General features: G+C 36.3%; 2 protein-coding genes across 5 annotated transcripts in view; one reads left to right on the forward strand and one right to left on the reverse strand.

Annotated features, from left to right (window-relative positions):
• UHRF2 (ubiquitin like with PHD and ring finger domains 2) overlaps positions 1-17,913 on the forward strand; it is a 94,999-nt gene extending 77,086 nt beyond the window's left edge. For 2 of the 4 annotated variants that reach the window (XM_072858760.1, XM_072858762.1), the window contains 7 exons: positions 8,510-8,616; positions 10,693-10,855; positions 11,381-11,518; positions 12,332-12,455; positions 12,861-13,024; positions 14,970-15,068; positions 16,622-17,913. In XM_072858760.1, the coding sequence (XP_072714861.1) occupies positions 8,510-8,616; positions 10,693-10,855; positions 11,381-11,518; positions 12,332-12,455; positions 12,861-13,024; positions 14,970-15,068; positions 16,622-16,768 (942 nt within the window). In that variant the 3' untranslated portion in view covers positions 16,769-17,913. The remainder of the gene's footprint in view (positions 1-8,509; positions 8,617-10,692; positions 10,856-11,380; positions 11,519-12,331; positions 12,456-12,860; positions 13,025-14,969; positions 15,069-16,621) is intronic. The other 2 variants (XM_072858761.1, XM_072858763.1) reach the window with 1 other exon arrangement.
• Positions 17,914-20,111: 2,198 nt separating this feature from the next.
• Positions 20,112-24,627, reverse strand: part of GLDC (glycine decarboxylase) — a 47,997-nt gene continuing 43,481 nt past the window's right edge. Inside the window, exons 22-25 of the mRNA XM_072860075.1 lie at positions 24,081-24,176; positions 22,687-22,859; positions 21,900-21,980; positions 20,112-20,907 (exon numbers count right to left, since the gene is read on the reverse strand). Of these exons, the coding sequence (XP_072716176.1) occupies positions 20,764-20,907; positions 21,900-21,980; positions 22,687-22,859; positions 24,081-24,176 (494 nt within the window). The 3' untranslated portion in view covers positions 20,112-20,763. The remainder of the gene's footprint in view (positions 20,908-21,899; positions 21,981-22,686; positions 22,860-24,080; positions 24,177-24,627) is intronic.

Raw genomic sequence — 24,627 nt, forward strand, 5'->3', positions numbered from 1 at the left:
AGTTCTGCTCCATCAGGTGGAATTTTGAATCATGCATCAGGTGAAGGATAAAGCAGTAAGCAATCTGTTTTTTTAAAACATGCATAGCTGTTAATCACAAGGAAAAAGGCACTGGAGGAGGAAATAAGCATCTGAAATAGCATCAGAATGTAATGTATTCTTTGCCAACAGCACCTACCAGCTGCTGCTGCTGCAGAGTATTGCCTCTGAAGGATTCTGTGTCGCTTTTTGAACAAGTTACATGAGGAGGTACTTGGTGTTGGGATACATTTTTACGTCCTTAGAGTCAACCCCAACACATGCTCTAGGACCCTTAGCTAGTGGATCCGAAGAATACTGTTGCTCAGTAGTTGTACCTGCTATGTTGGGATGCTGCATACTCCTTTTTTTCTTTTTGGTGGTAATACTGATGTCCCCTTATTTCTGCTGCTGTAATTATTCAATTCAAAATATTTAATAAACTTAATTGAATCCTTTGCATGTCTTTTCCAGTTGACCTAAGTGATGTTGTGATCATGTGTTTTTGTGGACACCTACGTACTGTCATAGTCTAGATGACATATATAATTTTGAAGAGGCATAGCTGGGGAGAAATATTGCAGAAGATACCCTAAATTTCTGTGAATGTCAGCCTTTTTGCAATTATCTAAACTAAGAATGCAAAGAGGAATTTTTTTTTTTTCCAGGTGCATTTTTGGAATGAGTTTTTCTTCAGTTCTTTTTTCATATACCAGATTTTATTTCCCAATTTACTTCCATTTTCCCTGTTTTTTGGAAAAGGTTGAAATTAAAGTCCTGTAAAAATATCCACAGAAAAATCAAATTCTGTACTATAAGTATCTTAAGTACAGTATCTCATTCCAGGAACAAAACTTTTAAATACAAATTCAGATAAAATCCTCTGCTCACATCTAGTCACTTTATTGTATGAGAACAAGAAAAGAGAGGTGGCTCTTACTTGAATTTCAATGGTATGACATAGGTACTTGTGTTTAAGTTTTTACAAAGTTGAGAAATAAATGTGTTTTGGAAGACTGTTTTACTGTATGTTTATAAACTTTATGCACTATTTATGCACACTGCTGACATGTGCCATCTTAATGCTCTTCTTGTGGCTTTAAATTAACAGTTCACTACTGGGATAAAATAATTACAAAAATATATTGCAGGAAATAGAATTCACTGTCTGGCTTTCAGATCATGCCATTTTTATGCTATGCATTTGGAAACTTAAAATCCTGCAGACCCAGACTTGTCTGCAACTTTGCTCAAGTTGGGATGTTCTGGATGTATTGGAGTGCTCAGTAACGACGAGTTCTGTCAGTACAGGATCTGCCCTCAAGATTGAGAAGGGGTACAGTCATAGTTTACAAAATTGGGTGAAATTGTTTTGCACATGAAGCTTAACCTCATTCTTAAGTAAATGCGTATAAAATGTTTGCACATTAATCTCTCTCTTGTAAATGTTTAACCTTGAATTTTAGTGACAAGTTACATGGATAACCTATTTAAGATACAGTATTACAACAGTTAGCTGTAGGGTCTTGAATGTGATAATATTGCTGATCTCCTGGTCTTGTTCTTGATAGTAACCATAGTAGGAACATTAGCTGAAGAAATTCAGAAGTCTTTCAGGAATTTAAAATCTAATAATTATTTCAGAATAGACTAACATTTAAAAACTAGATATTGGACATTAACAGTGATTGTTCAATCACAGTGTTCATGATAAAAGTATTTTGACTTGTCTGTTCATCAAATCAATCACTGAAGAAATTTCACTTTTGTGCTGAAAAATTGCCCTCCTATTTTGTGTCATTGTTTTTACATATGAGGGTTAAAACTGCTGTTTATTTTTAAAAGTTTCAAGATACATGTTTCTGCTGGGTTGAGGTAGTGTTGTAAAGATGGTACATTAATTGTGTGGTGTGCTTAGTTTAATCTGAACGAAGATTGTTTCTTCTTTAAGTGCTTTTGCATATAGGATCATACGAGAAATCTCTGAACTGAGATTCAGAATCTCTGGGAGAATAATATCTTCTGTGATCATTCGCATCCTCTTGTAAAAGATTCTGAGAGTATAAAAGAGAATAGCATCTCTAATGACTCAAAAGGGACCCCAAATATACTCGTTGCTTAGGTTCGTTGATTATTTTATACGAAATCCATTCAGTGCCTGGAACATAACATTCAAAAACCACTTCATGAAATGGCTTGCTGTCATTTTAAATGTTCTGTGTCTTTGCATTAATCTTGTGTTCAGGTAATCAGTTCCAAGGTGTTAGTACAACTGTTATTGCACTTGTTTGAAATAGTCCAGTTGCAAATAAACAGTATTTAGCTCACTAGATTTGCCCAAGCTCTGTGATGAGGATATAGTGTTTCAGAACCTCTGCTTAGTGTGCATTGCACAGTGAAAGCACTTGATCAGTTCCACCAGTGCCAAAGGTGCAGTGCCAGTACTGTAGTGAATTATACAGTTAAATGGCTTTAAATCCAAACAGAGTGGCAATAGGAGCCTCATGTCTGAGTCAGTGTTTTATATCCAAAGACCATTGTGACTAGCGGTTTACCTAGATATGTGTGTATGACCTGCTGCTTTATTAACCAGTTTGCTGAGTTTACCTGTGTCATCTGAATCCAGTGTGAGCCCTGGTACAAAAGAGATGTAGTATCCTATATAAATTTTCTGAATTATCATGCCATGCTGACTATGTTACCAAGGGAACAGTTCCTTTCAGATTTTCCCACCTCTGTTTTATAGTACTGAGAATTCAACATAACAAGTTCATTACAGCCATTACACTGAGGGTCTCTCTATTGCGAGTCACCTGGATTGAGTATGTAGCTGAAAACCTGATGCTTGACACCATGAAACTTGCTGTTTTCAAAAGCCGTCACATTTCCAAGGTCTAAGCACCCTACTGGTTTGGAACCTGCTTGGAGCTCCAATGTAATGTGAAAAAATTTGAGTATCTCACTATACGATAGCTACCAAATATCTTCCTTTTTACTCAGATGTGTTATCTGTCCACTCTTGTTATCTCCAATACTAAGGACATAGTTGACGTAATTGGTAGGGCAGTGGCTTTAATACTTACTTCTTAGCAGTGTTTCAGATTTGCAGGACAGCTCCTGTTCTGCAACAGTCTCCTCTCCATCTTTTCTGTTATTCCATATTGTTAGGTGTCAGTCCATACAAAATGCTAATCAATACTAAAAAATACCTTTCATGCATTATTTTCTGAATTTCATTGTCTCCTCTGTACCTGCATTATATTCAGGATTACTTTCACATTCTGAAAAGCCTTATTTTGTTACGCAGATGCTTTTTGTCATTTTTTTACTGCTATTACTACATCTGTCAAAGTAGTCTTACCTGCCTATTTGTCAGCTTCTTTCATAATGGGGTGTGGAGTCTGTGTCTATACTGCTCCTATCTGTGCTTTCCAAAGTTCATTTTCAGGACTTTGCATATCTGGTTGTTTCTAAAGCATCAAGGAACCCATTTGACACAATGATAAAGCAGATTAAAAAGTAGAAATTCATGTTGCCAATGCTTAGCAAAGCACCATTTAGCTCTTTTTTCAATATTTCATGCTTTCCAAGAAGCATTCTGTCTGGAACAGTGCCTTAGGGCAAGGACATAGGCCTTGGTTTCTGTTTGTGAGTGCCTAACATACTGAGACACTTTCTTTCTGAAATTCATACATTTTCAAGAGACATTAGTCATATTAGTGCAATATATGGAGTGTAATCAATGTACTCCCTTCATAAAATTATGAAGGATCAGCATGATTATACTAATCTTTGTTGTGTCAAGCCATGAGTTTCTTGCTGGACTTCATAGATTTTTCACATCAACACTTATAAAAATTAATTCTTATGATATTAATCTTTTATTTAAATACAGAAAATAAAAGAAGGATGAAAGTAACAAATTCTAATAATATGTATAGAGATAAATGAATGTCAAATAGCAAGTGCATGTCTTTTAGACAGGCAAGATTTTCCTTGCCTTGCTTTAACTAGGGTTATAGTAGGCTAATTAAATTACTCACACAGATTGCAGGATTTTTTGCCCTCAGAAAAGCAATGAGAGATCTTCAACAAATAGTCAAAGATAATTGTAATTTTAAAATGTTGTCTCAGAAAACTGTTGTTTCTCCTAAGTAATCTCCCACTACAGAATAGGGTCTTTGACCTGAAAAGGCTTTCTGTGTGTTGTATCTTTGGTGAACCTGGTCTGAAATCAGAACTGATTTTGAACAGAGTGGAAGATAATGAATGCAGATTGGGTAGCCTGAATTGTTTACATATTAATGTTTCGTTTAAAGGTCTGGAAATCCACCATTTTGGCACTGAACATTGAAAGGAATACGAAAAACCTCAAAGCGGTGCACATACAGTAGTTGTCTAGTACTTTAATTTGGGAGTTATTTTTCAAAATGTTGACCTACTTCCATCACCAGTTAGCCACCTTCTGCTGTTTCCTGCTTTGAAGCTGTCTTACTTATTGTTCAGAGATACAGATTGGCTGACACTAAAATGGTTAAATGTTTTCGTTGTGGTGGAATATGCCACGATACTGTCAGGTTCTTGCTGTCAAGGGCGCAAACCGCCCTTGACAGCAACACCAATTATGATATATTCAAGCTCTCAGAAACTATTTAAGCTACTCAGAAACACCGATTATGATACATAGAAGCTCTGCACTTAATGCAAGGTATTTTTTATTGATTTGTAAATGAAATATGTAATTTAGCCCTTCCTTTTTAATTGGCACCTTTTACTGCAGTGCTAAACCATGAAATTATAAAAAACAAATCAGACAATTGGGCAGATAGACCAATTATGTCAGCACTTATATGCATACAGACCTGGGAGACTTCAGTGGAGATGAATGATGACATGATTCAGTTTCAGGTATCCCTACTACTAGGGAAAGAAAATCCTTTCAAAGGTAATTGTCTGATAGTTAATATTTGTCTTGGATTTAATAACTTCATTTAAAAAGGCTTAGTGCTTTTTTATTTTGCTTTGTCATATTAATCAAAATCGTATTGGCTTTTTTAATGCAAGAAACCCCCAAATTTCATCAGTTCATCAACCCCTCAATTCATCAGTTTCACCTCAGTAAAACAAAGTTCTTACTAGCTGTTGAAAGAAAGTTTTGGTGCAAGGAAGTTGAATTAAGATGTGGAAAGCAGAAGAGAAATGGCACAGTTACATATTTTAAGGTAAGAAAACATGGAAAAGGTAGGAAGAAGGAAGAGAAGGGAAAAGATAAGACTGTTTCATAGCCTTTTTGACAGTTATTTTGTTTCTTAAAGAAGGACATACAGACATCAATAATTCCTTTTGCCAAATACTTTAACTATTGAATGCAGAATTCACAGCAGTAGCAGTGTCCTAAGCTCTGCTTTCTGATCTGCTTGAAAATAAAAAACTTTACACCTTTACCTGTCACATACAGGCTATCAGTTGAACATTGTTGCAGGTGGTAGGCAGATCCTGCTTTGTCTATAGACAGACTCAGAACTCAAAGCTATGGAGAAATTGCTTTAATGAGTCATTACTCATCGAAAGATCCCAAATAATAAGCTGTGTGAATATTCCTGGCATATTCCACTTTCATACACCATAACCATGATGGAAGTAGGTTCTATAGTCTCCCATTAGGTTTCCAGACTACTAGTATTGCCATTTCACTTCTGCTTGTCATGAGCTGTATTCATATCCACATTTATTCCACTCTAAGGACTCTGTGTCTGTGCATCACTTACTTTTGTCATTCTAGATTTTCTCTCTCTGCAAGCACTTACTTATTCTCCTGAGCCTTCTTCCTCTCCTTCTTTAGGAGTTGAACTCATATCAGAGGTTCAAATGTCCTCCCCATTTCTCTTCATCCAGTCCAGACCAGCACCCTGTATAGCAAGGTCTCTGTCATTTTCCTCCAATTCTAGGAACTGTGTGTCTTTGTTCCCTGCAATCTTTTTTTTTTTTTTTTTTTTTAAATATATCTGATGTGAAATAAGTGAACATAGTTCTTCTGAGAAGTAGAGCAGAAATGAGCCTTCCTTATGCTGGGGGGTGTTAAAAGATGCCATCTTCTTGTTATTTGACCTTTAACAATTAAGCTCTGTAATTGTTCCATTTCTCCTCCATTTTTCTTCCTCTGGATTTCCAGTTTCCCCTAAATCCATATAGTTTTGCCTATTTGTGCATGGAACACTTGGATAATTAAAGAAAAGCAAATTTAACCTATCAAGTGTGGAATCTGTTGAAGAGGTGACCATGTGTGTATAGGCCTTATCTCCATGCTGTCTCTTCAAGCACCATGTCTTCTGGTTGCCTGTTACAGAGTACCACCTAGAGAACCACTCAGTCTTTCTCTGAAGGCATTGGAAGTTTGATACTTTTAGCCCTTTTACATTTAACCCATTTTCCATAGAAGTGTGTTCTAGTAGTTAATTATGAATACTGTTGCATTTATGCCTTCTCACTTGAGTTTTTTTGGCTTAAATCTATAGAAGTTTGTCCTTGATTTGTATTTGTCTGTTACGCCAAAAAAAAGTCTATTCAGTACTTTCTTCACGTGAAGATTGTTCTAGCTAGTTGTTGATAAACAAAAGAGTTCGTCAAGAACCTGTCTTGTCTTGAAAATCATTTTCTCCGTTTTGCTCGCATATGTAGTGTTTCTGTTTTTCTTCTATTTTTTTACATTCTTACATATATGTTATTTCAATATTTGTCTCAACATTATGTTCTAAAAAGAGGGAAAAATCACCTTCCAGTTTCAGTTTATTTCTGCTTGTACATCAAAAAACTGCCTTAGCATTTTTCCCCACTCTGTCACACCATGAACATGTGTTCAGTTTCTTCTTTGTTATGAAACCCAAATCATTCTGGATTCGTGACTTTCCAAGATACATCTTTCTCATTTTCTGAACTTGGCACAAGCCTCTTACTCAGTGTTAAAATGTAATTTGTTTAAATGGGCATGATTCATCAAGAAAATCCATCCCTATTCATATTATTATTATCACAATTGTCTTTGTGTGATCTGTGCATTTTGTTCGCCTTGACAATCACTGAAAAAATAAACATAGCTCAATTTTGTGGTACCTTATTTTATACAATTTATTTTACGTCCTTTCTTAGTAAATAGTTCTTGTCTTGTTGGTCTTTCATTCTTTTGAAGTCATTTCATATATTGTCCTTGTACAACATCATTCTATTTCTGTTATTTTTTAGAGATTAATTGAGCAGAATAAATAGACTGTTTTAAGAAAGGATATACCAGAGTTTCTACATGTCTTTGTTAGTTTTTGAGTATTTTTTTAACTTCATAGAACTTGCTTGTTATTATGTCTAGATAAATTTTTAATGAGAAATACTCTAATACCGCAGCTGAATTTCTGTCAGGTTTTCCCTACACAGAATAAAATAAACATCATTTCTATAATTAATCTATGGCCTTGTTCAACCAGCATTTCTCTTTCTAACTTTCTCTTTTTCTGCTGTTGTCAGTCATGAAATATCTGTAACAGTCTTGCACTGGATCCTTAATAATGTCAGACTTTTAATAGTGGTAAGAAATTGACTGAATTTTACTACTGCGTACAAGTATGCTCAGATTTTTGCTATAAAAATTCATATAAACATTATTTTCCTATTAAGTATTTATCTTCTACTGTTGCTTCATGCTTTGTACAAAATTTGCATCTCCAAAGAGATATCATATTAAATATATTTATATCTTTCTAGAAATATTTGAATTTGCCAGGAGTAATATGAATTTCTGTGACGTATTTCCTACAGAAAATAGTAATACTGGCTTTACTTATGTGTATATAGATTTTGACTGTTTTTAGAGTTCATGGTAAAAGATTTTATCAACCTTCTTTCAATTTAAAGAAAATTCTATGTAGGAAATATACTACAGAATTATGTCAGCTTACAAAATGCAAATCTAAATGAGTTTAAACTCTTACTAGTTCAGAAGAGCTGGGATTATTATTGCATTAAAGCACCTGCCTTGTACTTAAGGCAGAGCTGTTTGTACTTATTAGCACTTAGCCCTTTGCACAAGCTGAAGTGATCCCTCCAAGGTATTTATTATGTATTTTACACACATTATATTCTCGTAAACTAAATGAAAGCTCCAGAGCAAGTAACCACTTGCTAGAATGTGTTCCCTTCCTCAGAAGTTTTTTTTTTTTTTTTTTAAAACAGCTTTTTAAAAGATGTGAAAGTCCAATTTTTTAAGGCAGGCGATTTTTTAATAAGAATTTTCTGGTGCATATGTTACATCCAGACAGTAGGTTTGTGCTGGCACAACTACTGTAGGAGGACAGTGACGCTGAAATTGAAAACGCATCTTTCCATGCCCTGGAGTATAGTTTTTCTCTGTCTGAGTAAATAGAAAAAATGAAGTTGCATTTTTTTTTTCAATTGAGTTGCTTTACTTTGGAGTGTTAAAACAAAGGATAATCTTCTTGCACAGGATCGAGGAGATGAATTCACTTACACTGGGAGTGGAGGTAGAGATCTTTCTGGCAATAAAAGGATTGGAGAACATTCATTTGATCAGACATTAACACACATGAATAGGTAAGTTTTGAAGATAAAGTTAGAAAGTATTCCAAAACAAAGAGCTGGGTTGTAGTGCTTTAACTTAAAACTACCATTTTGCTAAATTCATTCACTCTTGTACCTGCTACTTTTGTAAACAGTGGTGCCTCTTGCTGCCAAGAGGCATTTTATCAAGCGTTATGTTTTGTTGATTTAAAGAAACACTTGCACCTCAATGAAATACATTGCTATATTGCTAGTGCAGCTGTTAGGCATGTCTCTGGTTGAAATGGTCCTACAATTTCCTTTAGAGGACTGTGTTTGAATTTAATGAGAAGTTTGTCAGAACTCTTCGGTGGAAGTTTTCTATTCTGGGTGTTTCTTTTTAAGTTTCTTCTTCAGTTTCTTCTTCAATGGTTAAATCAGTTATGAAATTTAAGTAGGAAGAAAGCATGTTCATTTTCCCATATTAAATCTTTCCTATTTTGCTAGCCGTTTCTTCCATCATAGTTTTCTATTAAAAGCAAGGAATGAGAGTGTTGCTTTATCAAAAACAGGTGCTTGAAAAATAAAATATATGTCCAAAAGATGAATTAGACATCTGCTTAAAGTGTTTTTACGTCCTCTAAAAGCCTACCTGAACAAAGAGTTCAAAGAGTTTACTCCGTCCTTTTCTATTTTTAAGAGCATAATCTCTTGTTATGCAACTGACCACTTCACACCTGTGGGGTGCTGAGATTGACTGAGACCTTTTCTTTGCCAGGTCTGTTTTTAGATATGATGTGTTGCTGTCAAGCAGAGTGGAGAGGGATTCTTTCAGGCTTTTTTTGTGGTACTTAGAAGAGAGAGAGGAAAAGCCTGACTTGGCTGCTGAGAAAGGGACAGAGGGAGGAAGGGAGGGAGAGAGGGGACGTGATGTGAACAAGAACAAGGAGGGAAGGAAGATGGAAGTAGGTTTAAGCAATAGGTTTAGAAGCCTATTTAGTGAATAGAGCAAACTTGCTTTGAGAAACAGAATTAAAAGCTGGACTCCTTAGTCTCAGCATTTCTCTGCTCTTAGCAAATGAGAAATCCACTGGCAAAGCTTGCCTTGTAGCTTTGCAGGTGCTAGTGTGCATCGAGTATAACACGGTGTTGCTCTCAGTTACTGATTTTGATACAAGTTTTCAAGCGCTTTGATACTGAAGATTATTATGATTCCATGTGGTTGAATCAGTATTGGTTTTGCTTCCAGATATTTTTCCTTTTTTACATTTTGTTTTTATATAAGAAACATTTTTAAAGTCAGCATTGTATGCCTGTCTCTTACTGTTCTGTACAATGTGGGTTTTATACTCGTACCATGGCTGCTTATAAACCGTATTGTTTCTTCCATTCTGAGATCCATGGTTTGGTTTGAGTCTGATTCTGAAGGGTTTTCAGTCCCTGGTCAAATCAGGCTGTGGTAGTAGAAATACTGTTCATTATGGCAGCTTCGTCTAGTAGGTATTAATATTGTCTTGCTCCAGGTTTCTAGAAGAGGGTCTTCATGTAGTTAGTGGATAAAGGGGTTTGCTTGTCCTTGAGTTAGCTACTATTATTTAACTCCTACTCTGAGGCAATTTATGTATTATGTGAGACACTTCAGTTACTTAGAGTTTTTTGGATGGTTACTATGTACTTTTTTCTCTATAGTGTTTTTCATCATATTCATTACTTTTGTGTATGCACTTAAAATCTGCAGTTAATGGGGAATAGCGATAGGGAACGTTTGCCTTTTGTTATAATTTTCTTTTAATTCCCTCAGTGCTCTTTAGGAAGGGATTATTTTTAAAAATTAAGAATATTAAATATAAAAGGATCAGTTTGTTTTATTTAGCAATATCAGCTGAGTTTTCATCTGGAACCTTGACAACAAAATAGTTTGTGTTGCCATTTTTTGTCTTACCATACATGGTAGCATGGATCTCACTGCTTCCTTCATTTCTGCAGTTGTTAAAGAATATACTGAAAATTTCTATGCTGCTTGATAAAGCATAATTAGACATTGATAAAGCGTAATTAATTAGACATTAATTCTCAAAAATCTGTTGTGTGAAGCAATCTAGTTTATGAAGAGTTTAAATCTCTTTCTAGGGCATTGGCCCTTAACTGTGATGCCCCACTGGATGACAAAAATGGAGCAGAGTCTAAGAATTGGAGAGCTGGTAAGCCAGTCAGAGTAGTGCGCAGTTCAAAAGGACGGCGGATCAGCAAATATGCCCCAGAGGAGGGCAACAGATACGATGGCATTTACAAGGTATTGTGATTTCTACTGAGTGCAACATAAGCTGTTTTAAAAAGTCTCATATGTGTTTTCAAATTGTTCATTATTACTTAAAAGAAATAATTATTTTTTTCTCCATGATAGCTTTTTAGCCTTAGCTTATTCTGCAAAGAATTGGAATGAAATTATTCAGAGCAGTGATAACAGAACATAATCCATAATAGGATATGTAAAGTTGAATATGTAAGCTACTTTATACGTGCTTACTGAGTCATATTCATTCATCCCTGGAAATCAAATTATTTCCTCACTCCTTCCAACTATATTCTAGCTTTTTGTGTGTTAATGACTTCTCAGCATCTGAAATAAAGATGTGTGCCTTTTAAGAGCACTGTATTTATCAAAAATACAAAAATTTTGCACCTGAGGGAAGAGCTGCTGTATAATAGTAATGTATGACTTAGTCTTCTCATTTCTTCTTGAACAGTTAAAGTACGACTATATGCATGTGTTTGGCTTGTGATAAAATAATGGCAGTAATTTTATATTGTTCTTTAGGTGGTGAAATATTGGCCAGAAATTGGGAAATGTGGATTTTTAGTTTGGCGCTATCTTCTGAGGAGAGATGATGTAGAGCCTGCACCTTGGACTTCAGAAGGAATGGAGCGGTCAAAGAAACTGGGTCTGAGCGTACAGGTTTGAATCAGAAGTTGCACAGTTGTTTTTATTCTCAGTTCCAGTAAATGAATTCCAGAAATAGAAATCAGTTAAACTAAAGCCCCATTTTTTTCTTGTACTTCACTGTGGCAGGATTTAATGCCAAAAACCACCACAGATTATCTGCAGACTGAAAGAATCATGTAATAGTGACACAGCAGAAGGAACGGTGGATGAAGCTTTCTGCCTTAGCAGTGAATTGCTTTGCATATATGGATTGGAGAATTAAGAGTTTGAATCCAGTTTTGCGATCCTTAGGCTGGAAAGAATTTCTGCAGGCTACTATTGTTATATCCGAGTCTGTCTGAGAAATCAAAAAAGCTGTGCATTTTTATGTATTTCTCCCTCCATGTGACTGAGGAGTTTGTATGGATAGTGTATTTCAGGCACAGAAATAAACTGACCCATGAGGACTTGGGCACGGCAGAATCCATGAAAGATGGAAAGAATTAACATACTGTTTCTTTTCTCAGCAAGACAATGGTATATCTTACAGCATACCATCATCTTCAACTTTGCCTAACTGATTTGTATAGTTGTAAGGGCACAGATACTGGGTTCCTTTTAATACAGTCCAGTCTGGATTAGATTCTTTGACTTGACTACACTTTCTTAGTAATAGATACTAATTTAAATGTTTTCTCCATCATGTAGGGTTTTAAAAATTATTTTGTATCTATTTCAATGTGTAGTCACAGGGTTTTAAAGTCTTTTAGAAACTAGTCTTGTTGGTATTTGGGAATTCCTGTATGCCAGTGGGTTTTGTTACAAATTGATGCTTTTTTATTTTAGTATCCAGAAGGTTATTTGGAAGCCATGGCTAGTAAGGAGAAGAAAGATAAGGTTAAAAAGCAAACTGTGAAACAGGAGCCAACCAGCCAGAGTAACGGAAACCAGAAAAGGACAATTGATGATGGTATTTCTTTTTACTTTTTTAGCATTCATCAGCAAGGTCTGACATGTGACATTTATTAAGCCAGTAGCATGAAAACTTTGCAGAAGTGTAAAGTTAGTTGGAATACTAATGGAAATTGATAAGCACATGCTCTGTAATTAAGTACTAGTGTAGGGATCTTATCCTATTTACTACTCTTACAGTTTTTTTTTCTCTTAAGCTCTGTAGAAAAATGAGCAGTCTTCTGTGCACCTGTGTGCTGCAGTCCAAAACATGCTGAACAGTATGAGTTGGAGTAGGGATTTGATTGCCGCATTTCATGAGTGTAACCCATGTTTTAACCTTCTAGAAACAGTTTTGTCTTCCCTTTTTATTAGTTCAGACTAATACTCTGTTATTACTGCATCTGATGATCATAATCTTAAGCAGGTATAGAGGAACCTATGAATACACCCAAAGCCATGAGAATGGGAGATGGAGGGAAAGGAGAGGCTTTCCAGCTGACCCAAGAGCAGCAATGGCTAATTAGAGAAGACTGTATGAACCAGAAACTGTGGGATGAAGTGCTTGCTTCTCTTAAGGAAGGACCAGTATGTTTGCTGCATGCGTAACTTTTAATGTTTACCTTTTCTTTAGACTGATAGGAGAAATCTTGAGTGTCTCTTAAAACCTAATTTGCTTGTTGAACTTTTGCTGAATACAGACTGTGTCTAGCATTATTTTTATTTGTAAGACTTTGATTTCAATAAAATAATCCTCACTTGTACAATTTGCTATTGATAGCTCGGTTTACACTTGCATAATAGAGAGATTTTTGCTCAAAAAACATTTTGAAGTTAGAAGTGGCTTTTTTTTCTTTTAATTTTTGAAGGGAGCATTTTTTCTCTGAAATTATGAATGTATTTTTGTGCTGTGCTGATGTGAGAAATCAGACACGAAGAAAGATGGTTCTAGTCACTACTTTTTGTTTAGACAGAAAATAATTTTATGACAGAAAACACAGCTTGCTTGCTTTGTTTAAGAAGATAGAACTCCTGTCATCTTCAAATTTAGATACGAAATGAAAATATTTTCATCCAAATCTAGATTATCCCACTCTGTAGAGAGGGAACCTTAAGTAAGAGAGAAAATACTTTCCTCCCCCTCAATGTCAAGAAAATAGCAAGAATAGCTCAAGAGTGGAGACTATAGACACTAGTATAAAAAAAGTCCACAAAAGGAATATCTCCTGAATTATTATGTCTTCCAGTGATAACTAGTCTTATCAATGTCAAGTTAATAGTTATTTTTATCTGTTTTGCAGAAGAAATCAAGGCACTGAGAAGATAAAATAACTTGATAACAGTGAAAAACAAGCCATTGGTTGGAAAATGAATATCTAAAAATTGACATACATAATTAGTGTATTTGAGAAATACCAGTGGCTATTTACGGTGCTTCTGTAACAGAAAAAGCATCTTGAAGTCCCTATTCTTCCACTTACAGTACAAGTTTTTGCTATAATGCTGCTGCGGTTGTCTTTGTGTAGGAACTGATAAAGTTATTTGTTGTTATCTGTCTTCTATCCAGTGTCTGTAATGACTAGAAGGAATTTCAGCTCTTAAAATTGTGCATGATGACAGGCAATAGAGATATGTGTTTGTAAAAAGGAGAAAACAGTAATTTAAAAGCAGTTGAGTTACTGAGAAGTCCTTTTTCTACAGATTCCTACCCATAATTTTGGTAAGATTTCCATTTGGTTGCCACTAAAGGCAATAGGAATCACTGGTAGCTTTGGGTCACTACTGTGAAAATGTAAATCTTTCTGCTTGAAACAACCACCTTCCCTTTTAACTAAATAAAATGTGGTTTACGTTAAATCTGGTATTTTAAAAATTGTTACAAAGAATTTTTATTACCTGTAGATCTGCTTTTTTTTCTATACCTAAGCTTGTATTCTTGAGACATTTGGAGATCACTGACATGCCAGAGACAAGCATGCTTGTGTGTGTAAAACACCTGATACAAATGTATCTTGAGATTCCTCAGAGATGTCCTGAGAATATTTAAAACCAGGGAGGCTGATTTACACACTGCAGAGAATTTGGCCTGAGGAGAGAAGCCATTAAGCTAGCCATAATCCATCAGCACAGCAGGAGATGCAGAAGTGGCTTTCTTAGCAGAAATTCCGTTGGCAAAGAAGCAGAGATCTTTCAGGGACATGCAAATTTCTAGCAGCAGTTACTAAACACAATTACTAAATTTTCTGACCTATGCTAAGATTCAGGCATGAGGGGCCCTCCAGTCTGTTTCATTTCGTTTATAGCAATATTCACACAAACAAGTAAATAATCTTTAAAACATTAGTTCTCTGATTTGTGGAAGAGCAGGGAAATTAAGCAGTTACGGACCTGCTTCCTGATTACTTTTAGAAAGCTGCAGTCACGGATATGGAGGACTTAAGAACTTCTGGAAGTTCATCATCTTTATGTAATAAGTGGCATTTACGAGAACTGTAACAGAGTTTGTCTTTTTTATTCCTTTGCCCTACACTAGAATTTTCTGAAGAAACTGGAACAATCCTTTATGTGTGTCTGCTGCCAGGAGCTGGTTTACCAGCCAGTGACAACAGAGTGCCTCCACAACGTCTGTAAAGTAAGAATAAACTCGGTCTTGCTCTGGGCTGTTTTCTTGGCTCTGAGACACCAGTCACCAAAGCCATATGTGTTTTAGAAATACAATAATTATTGCCTAACATTCTGAGCAAAAACATGTGACAAGTTTGCATTCAGTGATTGCTGTGTAACCTTAATTTTATGTAATATAGAGTGGAAGTATATTTAGTATAGTTCCTGATAGGCATAATGGGTGAAGTTTACCATTGCTCTCATTCCTTTGTGGTCAGTGGAATTACACTAGGAATTGGTTTGGTCCAGGAGCTAGATGTTGGTACAGTAACAATAGTTTAATTTTACATAGTTAAGGAATAAAACCAGATTTTATAATTGTGTAACACTTATTAAGAATAGTTGAAAGGGTGCAGGGTAAATACAAGAAAATTATTTGGGCCTATTTGGAGTCAGTTATGTTGTCTTGTTATTCTTGGCATTGTTTATGTTTGGTAGGAGAGCCACAGAAGTCAATTTATAACTCATGTATTTTAAAATCTTGATCAGTTGGATATAATGTAAGGAGTTTGGAATCCAGTTTGTACTAGAGTTAATTTCTGTAGCACGAGTGTGTATAGAATCATGGGCTGATTTGTGCATATTTGAACTGTGCCTGCCATACCTACTATTTCTGCCTAAGAGCCTCAAAGGACTCAGACTATTATCATCCTAGTAAATATCTGATAATGCAAGTTCACTGTTCAAGAAGATATGTATCACTCCAGTAAAAATCACTGTGGTGTTTTGGATGGCCTGCACACGTAGAACGATTATGGCTCCTTAAAAAAAAACATAAAAAGTATTATAAAGGGGTTAATATTTAGAATTATGGAAATTGGAAAACCATGGAGAAGAGAAAGCTGAATGGCAACAAACTCAGAAAGCACGGAATTTTAAGATGTCAGTAAATATTTGCAAATACAAAATAACATCCAGTTAAAGTTGTAAGGAATAGTTTGATAGGAAGCTGCTATTGTTGTTTGGGCACAGATCTGCCCTGATAAATTTCTCATATTCAGCTCACATGCCTGGGCTCTGCAGCCTGTGGTAACATAGTAAGGAGGGCAGCACTGATGCTAATGTGTTAGAGACTGTATTATTCTACATATGTCTTTAAGGCTTAACTGAATCTCATCTGATGAGGTAGACAGAGATTGTTACACAAACAATGTACCTGGTATACTCACCTTCCTCTTGAAATGAAGGTCTGGAAAACTGTAGCAATCTAACCAGGAAGCTGCAGACGTGGCTGTGATTCACAGGAAGGCACTACTGGAAATGAAGGGGAAATCTCAGTAGTGATTAATTCCTTCCAAGCTCAATGTTTCACATCCCAGCCCAGAGCAGGGTTTCTTTGTTAGGACATTGTAGTCATAGAGGCAGAGGTAGGTGCCAGAGGGCTTGGTATTGACTTCCTTTTTTCTGGTAGTACAGCAGATTGCATCTTTGGTTTACAGTGATTCCTTAGTTCTTGCTGGGTAAGCTGTCAGTCTAAAACAAAGTTCTCACAATTTACTTCTCTGTCTTTGAATGTCCTAGAGTTGTTTACAGCGCTCCTTCAGAGCTGAAGTCTTCACCTGCCCTGCCTGCCGCTATGACCTGGGAAAGGGCTACACCATGGTTCCCAACAAGATACTGCAGACACTACTGGACCAGTTCTTCCCTGGTTACAGTAAAGGACGATGATGTGCTCAGATCCTTCCGTACTTCTCCCAGTGACTTTATAGACAGTAAAGGAGAATAAACATGGGAAATTCAACAGTGGACCAGCCAGCTTGATGGGACTCAATATATTGTCACATTTTGAAGCAGCTAACCCTCTTCCCCTCATAGCCATCTTTTTGGTGTAGTGAGAACTCTAATTCTCAGCTGTCTTTTAACATCAAGGGTAGTTTTGGCCAGTTAACAAATAGTTTTTAAAGAAAATAAAAATAAAAGCCTCAGCTTTTACTGGCCTAGCTGATGCTTAATTTATGATTTGTTTTTTTGTAACTACCTCAGGACAGAGGAAAATAAATTGTGGGGATGACAAAAAGTTAGTGAAGTTTAGCTACACACTGCCTCCTGAATATTAGTTGTGCCTGGTCCATGTGGTTTGATTTACAAAAAAAACCCCAAACCAAAACAAAAACCCACAAAAAACAGCAAAAAAACAGAAACAGCACTTAAGCCAGCTGGATTAAAGAACAGCAAATTCTGTGGTGTGCATAATCCTTTTTTGTCTTTTTCTTCCATTATGCTGTATTTTTTTGCAAGAACAGGCTGATTTTTAGTCTATTTTTGTGAGCTTCATTGTGCTTTTCTTGTATCTTATGCAAGTTGACTACTAATGACTAATGAGAACAATATGAATGCATTGTTGCTGCATTAGTGTAAAGTGATCTGTGTTTTTTGCACTTAAAGAGGGTATTCAAGACACTCTAGTTGTGTAAAAAATATTTCATATAAAAAAGCCACTTCTGTATTAGTTAAACTGTATGCTTTTAGTAGGTCTTGTATCAGTGGCAATACATCTACACGGCATTGAAGGCAGTGCTAGCTTGGAGAGGGTTCAAATCGCTTCATATTGTGATCTGAAATTTTATATACAATATATCCCCCCCAAAAATATACCTTATTAAATATTTTATGATTCAGAAAAGTTGCTAATTTTGTTTTTACTATTATCCACTTATTTAAATGACATTTTTATAGAAATTTTTTTTCAGATTACTAAATGCTTTCTTTAGGTGGGCTTCTTATTTTTCAGACATGAGGCTTTATATTCCTTAACTCATTTCTCAGTGAAAAAGCCATTGTTAATTAAATAAAAAAACCCAACCTGACATGGATATCCATGGGCTCACACATACTCTATAGCAGCGGCTGTCAGGTAGCTACTCTGGTCCCTACTGAGTGTTTGAAGGACGCTTGTTAGTGCTCAGTCCATGTACTGGAGTGGGAGGGAGCCCTTCCGGCCCCGCTGGCGTTGGCAGTGCTTGCTGCCAGAGCCGGCCTGGGGCAGCTGGGAGCTGTGGGTGCCCTGCACAGCCATCAGTCAGAGTTTTCCACCGAAGGCATAGGACTGCACTGACAGCCTGAGCCTGCAAAGTAGGCCTATGTAGAAGTATACACGGAAGTATGTATGTCATTCTCAGTAATTTAAGGTCTTGTCCTTACCCTGGTGTGGTAATGAACTCATCATTGAGATGCACATGGCAGTGCTGGTTTTTGTGGCTGAAAGTTAGCTTAATGGCTTATTCACTTCATCTGAAATAAGTAACTTCTCTCTCTCCTGACTCTCCCCACTGTTCTACTTAGGATTTCAGTTGCATCCAAAATACATAATGCTGGTACTATCTCTCTAGTCATATATCAAAAAAACAGGCATTGCTGAACAGTTTTGAAAGATTTAACTCCTCAGTTTTTTCTGTGCTTACTAGAATGAGGGTTCAGCCTTTGTTCAGTAGGTGAATTGGTATTAGTGTTAAGCATACAGTTCAGAAGAGCTGTAGACAGATTCTTATATGCTGTTGAACTTACGTGTTTTACAATACCGTGGCTGAGTATTTTATGGGGAAAACAGATGTAATTTTACCTTTGTAACAATCATTGCATCTGTGCAGTAAGCACATAAGACTTGTGGCTTTTTACTTGATAGTTGAGTGCTGTGAAACATTTTATACCTTTTAATGCTTTTTTCCATTTGATAGCTTTTACCAATTAATTGATGAGATAAATCTGTCAGTTTGAGGTCAACAATGGGAAGTTCTCTGCTTAATACAAAAATATGTAAACAAATTTTTTAATATATCTTTTCAGTGACAGACACAATCAAGCAAAATGAAACTGCCTTTAACAAACATTAAAGTAGTTTGACAAGACTTTGTGGAGTTAGACTGGCAATGCAGAAAGACTGTCCTTTCCTCACACTATGGGTTTTTCACAGTGGTTTTTTCACAATTTTTTACACCCTTAGTGCTATATCTGTAGCTACTGAAAGACGCCCTTTTCAATAATAAATTCTAGAGTATAAAATTCTAATTTTCTTCACTATGTATTTAGACATTTTAGGATGTAGGTGCAGCTTTTCACATCAAAACTGATATCTGGCCTAACCTTCCTTTAATGAAATCCATTCCTGTCTCCTGTCATCTGCAGTTTCTTTGTATAATTAAAGCCCCCATTGAAGTCTAAAGGGTACGTAATGAAAAAGTTGTAGTCCCAAAACTTTCACTATAAAGGACACAAACCTACAGTACTTAAAATAGTGCTGTGAACACTAGTCTAATTTGTGTCACTTCAGAGAAAGCTCCCAAGCATGAGCGTGCATGTAGACCTTCAAGAAGAGGTTGAGTAGTTGCTGGTTGTAAGGTGCAAAACTGCGATCCTGTCCCCAGGTGTTAGCCCGAGTGTTAGCCCAGTACCTGCTTCTTCATTGACCAAAATCCTGCTTCGTGTGGCTGAATGAGTTTGTCTCTACAGGGGTGCTCACTTGCATCAAACGCAAATGAATCTGCACAGACCCGTTCTCAAGTTCCTTTCAAATGCGCTTGTAACTTATACGGTCTGTCTGTGTAACTGGTGAGATCGGTTTTATATAAATTTGACTGGGAACAGATTAGAAGAGGCTCCTGTTTAAAGTCTGCATTCTGGCTACTGAGAAATTGAATGTGGCATTGTGTATAGCAGTAGGGCTCTGGTCTCAGGGTGCTGTCTGTATTCTTGGAGGGCCAGAACTAAAGCTGTGAATCAGTTTTTACGCAAGCTGTAGACTTACATGACAAAGCAAGGCAAGTTGAGTGCACTGTATAAACCAAAGCCAGTATCCAAAATAAGAGGTTTGAGAAGCTGTGGAAGGAGAATACTTTGTTAGACAAGATGTAACTCATACTAAGCAGTTCACAGTCTGTTAGAAAAGGTGCTTCATGCCTTCTCCGGAATAAGAGGAGAGGATTAGATGGAACTACAAGGAAAAAATTGGTGTGATACAGAAAAAAGTTAAGTTTTTTATTGCTCAGTAAAACTGGTCATTCTAGCTCATTTAAAAAATCAGAGATTTATTTCAATGTTAATCTCTAACAGTATTTTGCTTTCTGTAGAAGCTGTTACTGCTGTGGCAGTTCTGACAAATTGGAACTTAAGCTTCATGATTTTGTACTGCTCTGTTGGATAAAGCCAGTTGAAAAGTTAAAATCCAGAACATGACAACACTTAAAATTCTGACCAATTTTATTAGAGTACTAACACTGGTAGGTAAAAAAAACAGTATGAAATATTAACAGTAGAAATGCTAGTGGTAATATGTGAAGTAAATTAAACAATCTACTTCATCTTTTTTTACAAAATATAAACAATTACTCCTGCAGTTAATATTCATTACTATTGCCTTATGCATATCTTTTCTACTTTTTTTAACCATATCTTCCATGTCGCTTTGCAAATTGGGTGTTAATTGTTAAAACTTTAGCACAAAACAGACAAAATGCTGAATCAAGGCAACTTCAACATCAACTGCTGTGAAACAATCACATTTTGTTTACACCTAACCTATTGATTGCATTTACATTTTAACTGAGCAGTGATTCAATTAACAAACATGGTGATTATCCAAAATATACACAGTATATAAATCCCCTATCAGGTCTGGGAGGAAGAGGCCATCCTGGTGGACTCAGAAATCCAGGCAGCTGGAAGCAGTCTTACGAAGATGCTCTCTTCTGTTCAGAAAAGGGAGATTCATAGGCTTCCATTGGTGGGCAGGTACAAACCAGATGTTGATCTCCATATATGTCATCAATGCGAGCAATTGTGGGCCAAAACTTGCTTTCAGGCTTCACAAATGGCTAAGTACAGAAGAAAAAACAACTATTTTAATTTTTCTACCAAGCAAATCTACATAATCATAATAGACATTAGAAGTTTTAAGAATGACAAATGGTGGAAAAGTGGATTTTTTAAAGTGAAGTCATACTTCAAATCTATTTGCAGTCCCTGAAAGTTAACAAGCATGTATAATAGAGTTGGCAGTCAAAAGAATATTTAGATTTTCAAAACAGTGTAACCATGTCCTCTAACAAAAATTGTAAAGAAGCAGTTGACATGGGATAAAAGAAAACTATGACCCCTTGAATAACTAGCTTACAGATAGGAACCAACAAAGAGTGGAGGAGATTATTGAACAGCACAGGTCTTGGCATAGTTATAATATAATATATAAAACAAGGTGGCAAACTTCACAGGTGCAGTTAAATTATTCCTCTTTGATACAGTACGTAGCAATAAAATAGGTGCAATTCAGTTTTAGGTGAGAAAAGTTAAACAATATATTTAGCTGTTAAGATTGTGGAAGCAATTTTATGTAGTGCTCTGAAGAAGTCTGATGTATCCAGCTCCAGTTTGACCTTTATTTGTAGCAGGCTGATATTGGTGTGGCTTGCCCCATGCTGACCATGCATCTTGTGAAACCCTCATCCAAGTTCTTTGGAGCAGAGCTTTGAATGTCAGGACATGGGACTCTGTTTTGGGAGCCCCTGGTGCAGTATGTCAGAACTGAACGGGCTGTTTCCAATACGAATATCCAATATTGAAGTGCTGAGATTTAGAAATCCAAGTATGCACTTCATGTGTAGAGACTTTTTTTTTAAGATCTTTTTTCCTTGTCTGGAAAAACTGGAACTACTGTAGAGCTTACACACATAAAAATTGAGCAACAGTAAAAATGGCTCTGAAGTTTTTATTCTTACCAGATTACTTCATCTCCAACTGACCAGAAAATCACAGAGCAGAAAGCACACTTAGGTGTTACCACACCACTAGGATGCCATTATTTACTCACCAGCGGGAATGCTGCCACTTCTCTGGAATAAGGACGATCCCACTTGGAAGAAGTGACACAGTTCAGAGTATGTGGTGACATCTACAAGCAAAAAGACATGACCATATCAGTGTGAACCCTCCTTCAAGTTCATATTACTACATATAAATAATTACTGTCTAGGGAGTCTCTTGAGAATACCATTTTTCTTGGGGGGAAAAAAAGGCAGATTTAAAACAGGAAGCAAGTCAGTATCTGGATTTTTTTCAGTTTGCCTGAAGATACTACCCAAAGTTTGAATATGCTTCCAGCTCTTCACTAAATTCCCTCAGTATTTAAAAAGTCAGTACAGCATTACAAGGGTTGAACAGAACTTTAGCCTATAGCAATTTTATGCTGCAGTTGCTAAAAAAATTCATTCAATCTTTATTTTACTGTTAGTTTTAAGGTCATTCCACTTCCCTTCTTAAACCAGATAAATAAGCATCTCTCCTTCATTACTTTGAGGTGGCCTCAAAAATTATAGATCATGTGCTTACGTAAGTCATTTTCTCTTCTCTGTCAGCAAAGGTCAGACTTCTGACTTGAAAAAGTCAAAATTCAAATTTTGAAAAAGTTTAAATTTTTTTAAATTTAAAAAGTTTTAAAAGGTTTATTTAAAAAGTCAGATTTCAAGAAGTTCATGTGTTCACTGTTGCATGCAGTTATTTTTGCTTCCTGGTCTTTCAGGACTCTCAGGCTCACATAGTCTCAAGTAAGTCTCAAGGGTTAAGCTGATGCTGGCAACTTGCTCTACTTGCCATCTTACCTTTAGTGGGTTAATTTGGGGGTCCATCCTGCCCTCCTCTATTTCAGCAATTTCCTGCCGGATACTGATCATTGCATCACAAAATCTGTCCAGCTCTGCCTTGTCTTCAGACTCTGTTGGTTCAATCATAAGCGTCCCTGCCACTGGCCAGGACATAGTTGGAGCATGAAAACCTGATAAAGAAGAAATCAGTCACTGGCAAGTGGTTCTGAGTTAATATATGCATTAGCTAGCAATTGATTCACAAATTCATTCCTTTCTATAATCTTTAAATATTATAAATTATTAAATATTTAAATTATAATCACTGAACTCATAGGTAGTGTTGGCAGTGTACTGTAGAGTTAAGACAGACTTTTCAAGTATCTTAGTTTTTAACGCTGAAGGGTAATGCCATTGTATTATTTTCAATAGAGTTACACACTGATTTAATGAAATGCTCTTAAAACCTGCTTTTTTTGCTTTGTTACTTTTCAGCCCAAAGTATATTGTTTCTTTCCTGGGTTATTTCTGTTCCTGCTGCTCACTTCAGTAGAATTGTTTTGTCACTTTACCTTCTTATGACAGGCTGAATGGCAAAGTGAGATGGGTATAGATTTCTGCACTGGTAAACAAGGTAAAAAGAAAAGGTGGTCTCTCATGATTCCCTTCCTGCACTACTGCTAATTACAGCCTCATGACACTTCTCTTTTGGCTGCAGAGGATGGAACTTTACTAAACTTATCCATGTAACTCACCTCCATACCTACTGAAAAGTCTATTTAAAGTGGTGCATGCACTTTAAGGCCATAGCAGCTCATGTACAAAGAGCAGGAAAGGTGGTTTTTTTGGTATCACAACTGGGCTTTGGATTATTTCACTGATGAGGTATTACTCGTTAGGGTTTTAACAGCTTTTATGCGTATTCATTAGAAGCACAGTTGCATAGGATCAAGCAGTTCAATGGGTTATCTTGTCTGGCAGACAAAGAGTAGCCACAATCAGATTCTTCAGAGCATGTGTACAAAACTGCCTAAACTGTATCAGGATGGAAGTGTCCAAATCCTATTATCCTACTTCAAAAGTATTTTTCTTTTTAATTTAATCTTCTTCTTGAATCTTATTAAGCTCTTGGCTCCAACCCACTTGCTGCATTGGATAAGAGTCATGTAATCGCAAAGTTGAAGCAGCAGTTTACACAACTGGGGAGGCAGGAGCAGACTTATAAGTAGCTACTACAACTCAATTGATGCAAATATCTCTCTAAGCCCTTAATGAACATGAGGAGACCTGAAATGATTGTAACAGATTCACCATCCATAAGCACAGAACTAGAATGTTTCTGGCTCCCTTTAGAAGAGCTTTAGGAAATTCTCACTTACACTGTTACTTCTAAAAAGAGACATTTGACTTACCATAATCCTGAAGTCTCTTAGCAAGATCTACAGCTTCAATGTTTGCTGTTTTTTTGAAAGGTCTGGTATCCAAAATGAATTCATGGGCTACATAACCTGTAAATGAAAAAGCGTACACTATGTTTACTTTCTAGGAGAATAATGCAATCTACCAAGCAGTCTATTCTGTTTTGTGGAGAACACGGCAAAAAGACAAATTAAAAAATACCCACTTGGGCAAAAACTCAAACCTGAGAAATTATCAGCTAAGAGATATACAACTCAGTATTTGAAGACTGGCCCTCTGAGCCCCACATCACGTTAAGAAGAGGCCTCATTTCCAAGATCAGAACTAGGAAAGGGTGGTCAAAGTAGCTCCTATAATTTACAAGTACTCTGAAAAATAATTGGATTTGTCAGTGGCCCAACTCTATTTGGGTCTTAGGCTATCCTGAATTAGCCATATACAAGATTATTAGTTTCATGTTATGCCAGAGAAAAGCTCAAATCTGGTCTTATAGAGAGGCTAGAGGCATAAGTAAGTTATCTAAATTTATATCCATGATCC

Source organism: Ciconia boyciana, chromosome 4 (assembly GCF_034638445.1).
Source record: "Ciconia boyciana chromosome 4, ASM3463844v1, whole genome shotgun sequence".
In the NCBI taxonomy this organism is placed as follows: Eukaryota; Metazoa; Chordata; class Aves; order Ciconiiformes; family Ciconiidae; genus Ciconia; species Ciconia boyciana.